Genomic DNA, 4,242 nt, shown 5'->3' with positions numbered 1-4,242 from the left:
CGAAATTAATTCTTGTCACTTGTCAGTTTTATCATCTGTCAGTGTCACACAACAGCTGAGGAACTAGAGATGGGGATTCGATTTGTAGCATTCGAACATGGCGGATGTAGACGATATCTAATTTTGGTACTTCTGCTTCTTTGGCTAGTTGAAGTATGATTTTGATAGTGTTTTATGCGGCGATTAACCTTAGCAGTGATCATTGATCACAAAATTCTATATTGCTCTCGTGTCTGACATTTTTAATGCGCAAGTGGTCTCCGCGTGGTTTCTGGAATTTTGCTATCAAGTTGAAAAAACTACAATCACCGTACAACATGAATAAGAAGAATATATTTATCTTTAATTTAACTGACATTGGCCCAAGTCTTATGGCCGCCATTAAGTGGAATTAATTAACTAGAGATGGGTAGCGTAGCTCACGAATGATACACAAAAGAGATTCACGAATGATTCGCTAAACTGCATCGCTCTGTATATCAGATCAAATCCAAAAAATGTATTATCTCACTTGCACACTCTTATTTAGCCCAAGGTGCGGCCACATGCAGTCGCTCGTCGCTCGTTTCCACTGTCAAATCTGGTCACGTGACATATAGCGATAAAGCTGAAACTGTTGAGCTGTATCGCTGAAAAAAAAACTTCAATTTCATAATCAAAATACCACCAACGGGACCTATCACGCTAACACGAGTAATATTTACCTCGACGTTTCGACAACACTACAGTGGCCTCGGTCACGAGTAGTCTGAAGTGTGGGGTGTGTCAAGTCTGCCTAGCAGTGTGAGTCCTTTGAACTACCCGCACTTGATCACTAATAGTACCGGCACTCGTATCACAAACTAGCCGCACTTGGTAATTTTCTTCAATTTCGGGAAAAACTGTTTTTTTTTTCATTAATTCTAATTTATTTTAGTTGTACCGCCACGACTGCTACTAAATGAGATTAAGAATAAGCTTCCAAGACTAAGACCATTCCTGCAAGAAGCCATCTCGTCGCTGCTGCTCGACGCGGCGACTTGACGCTACTTTTTTAAGTCGCGGGAAATTCAAAATCACCTTCAAAATGGGGTCACGTGACCAGATTATCGCTGCAAACGAGCGACTAGCAACTGCATGTGGGGGCACCCTAAATCTAATTCTATCAATCCAGTGCTTAGTTTTTCCCATCTCTATGAGGAACAGTAGGAGGAACTACTACGAAATTCATAAATCGAAGTACGTGTCGTTCCGTCCCTCTGACGTACTATTTAATACGAAAGTGAGAGGGATGGTACGATACGAACGAACTTCGATTTCAGGGGCGTTTTTTCATAGAAGTTTTTTTTTTCTATATAACTTCTTCTCGTATCTTTATTGTTTGTTTATTTCAAAACTGGGTAGTTATTTAATTTTTACCAAAAAAAAATCTGCTTCCAATTATTTTGAAATATATGGTACATAATAAGTTTACATTTCTATCAAATTTGTTGTTGTTTAAAAAATATCTGTCCCCCAATTTAAAAAAAAGCTGCTGACAGTTGACATTTTGTTGATTTTGTAAACGTCACATCACCACATCACATCACTTCACTTGTCTATTGTTGTCTACCTTGAGTGAGACGAGTGCGTGCAATCTTGTTCCACGAGATTCCTCTTGTTTCTTACTCAAATAATATCAAAGTTTCTTCCACGATGTATGTATTCTAAACCCCGTCCCATGAGCTACACTTTCCGTTCCCTGCATCTTACCTGTGATACTAATATTGGTATTATTTCCAGGTCGAAAGTGACTTTCAAAATTACGCTCACTTCGGACCCAAAATTGCCTTTCAAAGTGTAAGTTATGCTCTGTATCTCATTAACCGCTTGTATTATTGCGAAGTAACTTCACAGTAGCTAGCCGCGTTTGTTTTAGTGTCGATTTGTTAACAGATGCTGACGCTGCTGTGAAGTCACTTCGCTAAGTCCTCCGATGGACGCCGTCGCGCGGCAGTTCCTCGGTCTTTTCCAAGACTTCCTCCAACTCTGCCAGCTCGACGACTGGCCAGACAACGACACGCCCGAATCAGAAATAAGAAATGCTTTTCTCACATCACAACACATAGAAAAATCCCTTGACAAATTGCAAAGAAGGAGCACAATCAATGAATTCTTATCGATTTTAAATAACGCAAACGACACGTCTAATGTTTTGCTCAAACACTGCTTCACGGATCCACCTAAATATGTATTGAAAAAGATTATTAATTCGAAAACTAAAATTGTACAAATAGATGTGGGGTTTACAATATTTCTTGAAATATTTCCGGAAGACAGATTGGAGAAATGTCTTACAGAGTTAATGCTGGAAGCAGCATCCAAAGAGACCCTTCTTAGGACCTTGCCTGAAATACCGAGAGACAAAATATTACAGTTTAAAAGCAATATATTACTTAATGAGCTGAATAACTGTGAAGATCCAAAGGAAGCTGTAATTAATATGATAGATGGATGTACACAAGACATTGTAGATTTACTAGTTATAAGTTTACTAAACAAAGATTTTAAATACCTCATTGCGGTTAATAAACTAGCTAAGACTTTGATGTTAGTGATGTCTAACGAAATCATACTTACCAAAAATTTTGGAAATATCTGTTCAAAGTAGACGAACAATATTTGATTCAATTATGTTTGGATCATCGTGATTTATGTAAAATGATTTTTAGAGGTTTGCTTGATTGCGGGAAGTTGTTGAAGGAAAATATGTCTGCGGAGTTCTTTTATATAGATTTGACGTATTCTGAATTAGTTGGTATTGTACAAAGGTTAAGTAAGGATGAATGTTTGAGGGCTGAGTTTGAAGATATTGTTAGGAGTAGTAATAATGAGTGTGAGTTTTGGGAAAATATTTTGACATCATGATGAGTTTTTTTTTAATACATTTTTTTATTTTTACTTCTTATCTATTGGTTAATTTGTCTGCCTTTTAATGTCCCTCTAACAACAAGAAATGGGTGAGATTGGTAAGTTCAAACTTTGTTTAAGCTGATTCTAAAAATTCATTCACCTATGAAAGGGTAGTTCTATGAGTTGAGTTTCCTGTCGCATATATTGAAGTTGAGAGACCGTAAGCATGACATTTTAATGAATAGTAAATGTATCCCATGCTCGCTCACCAGGCCTCTATTTAATAAAAGCTACATTACAAGCGTTACATCCTACCAATATAATAAATGCGAAAGTTTGTAAGACTGTTTGTTAATTTCTTACTTCATCGCGTCAAAACCATGAACCGATTTTGATGAAATTCGTATATCAGATATGGTTTGAGTCCCGACAAGGACATATGATAGTTTTTTATCCCAGAAATTGCATAATTCTCCGCGGGATAGCGATAATCTAATTCTACGCAACGTTGCTAGTAATACATAATTGTTAAGTTTCTCATACAAAAAAGTGACAATTAGTCAATCATGTAGAATTGTAACTTTTATTAAATAGGGGTAATATCATATAGACATATCGTTCCTTCTATTCCACCTGTGACCTGACTCATTTCTTCAGTATAAGCGACAGGACTCTAATAGCGGTTGAAAAGCTTGTAGAACCACCCCTTTAATCACAGATATAGATTACGCAAATGCATCTACTTCGCGTGTCCGAACCCCGACCAAACGTCAGGGTTGGCCCCATACAAATACACCGCTAACTGACTAATCATGACTAGTGACTGACTCGAGCCCCACGGCGCGGGCGGGCGGCGCATTTGAATCGAATTTTCGCGGACATCGGGAAATTCACATCGCTAATTCGCTCTTGAGACGTCACTGTAAATATTAAAAAGTGACACGGTTGGTTTTCATACAGATTGAGGTGTTTGCGTTATCTAGTGTAATCTATATCTGTGCCTTTAATACTTTCCTCAGGCTGAGCGTGCCAGAGGCGACCCCGTTCACGGCGGTGCTCAAGTTCGCGGCCGAGGAGTTCCGCGTGGAGCCCGCCACCAGCGCGATCATCACCGACGACGGCATTGGCATCAACCCGCAACAGACTGCTGGTAATTATCTGTTGCGTACTAAATCGACTATCAATAATCTAGCAACAGGGGCCAATACCAAATCAGAATTACTCATTTTTTTATCGAAAATACAAACTGAGACATGGATGCACAGAAAAACCAGAAAAAGAGACCAGCGCTGGGAATCGAACCAGGTCCACAGCATTCCGTGCTGCGTGCTATAACCCCTACACCACCCGCTGGACAGGAGTCTAGACACA

At 39.0% G+C, this 4,242-nt stretch overlaps 1 protein-coding gene across 1 annotated transcript in view; it reads left to right on the top strand.

The window, feature by feature from the left end:
- The first annotated feature begins 1,553 nt into the window (after positions 1-1,553).
- The window catches only part of LOC141435847 (ubiquitin-fold modifier 1-like), a 2,814-nt gene continuing 125 nt past the window's right edge, over positions 1,554-4,242 (top strand). The window contains exons 1-3 of the mRNA XM_074098671.1: positions 1,554-1,676; positions 1,762-1,818; positions 3,891-4,159. Coding sequence (XP_073954772.1) covers positions 1,675-1,676; positions 1,762-1,818; positions 3,891-4,159 — 328 coding nt within the window. The 5' untranslated portion in view covers positions 1,554-1,674. The remainder of the gene's footprint in view (positions 1,677-1,761; positions 1,819-3,890; positions 4,160-4,242) is intronic.

The sequence above is a fragment of the Choristoneura fumiferana genome, chromosome 15, assembly GCF_025370935.1.
Source record: "Choristoneura fumiferana chromosome 15, NRCan_CFum_1, whole genome shotgun sequence".
NCBI classification, from domain to species: Eukaryota; Metazoa; Arthropoda; class Insecta; order Lepidoptera; family Tortricidae; genus Choristoneura; species Choristoneura fumiferana.
Note: the sequence above shows the minus strand (reverse complement) of the source record. Positions and strands in the feature narration are given on the sequence as shown.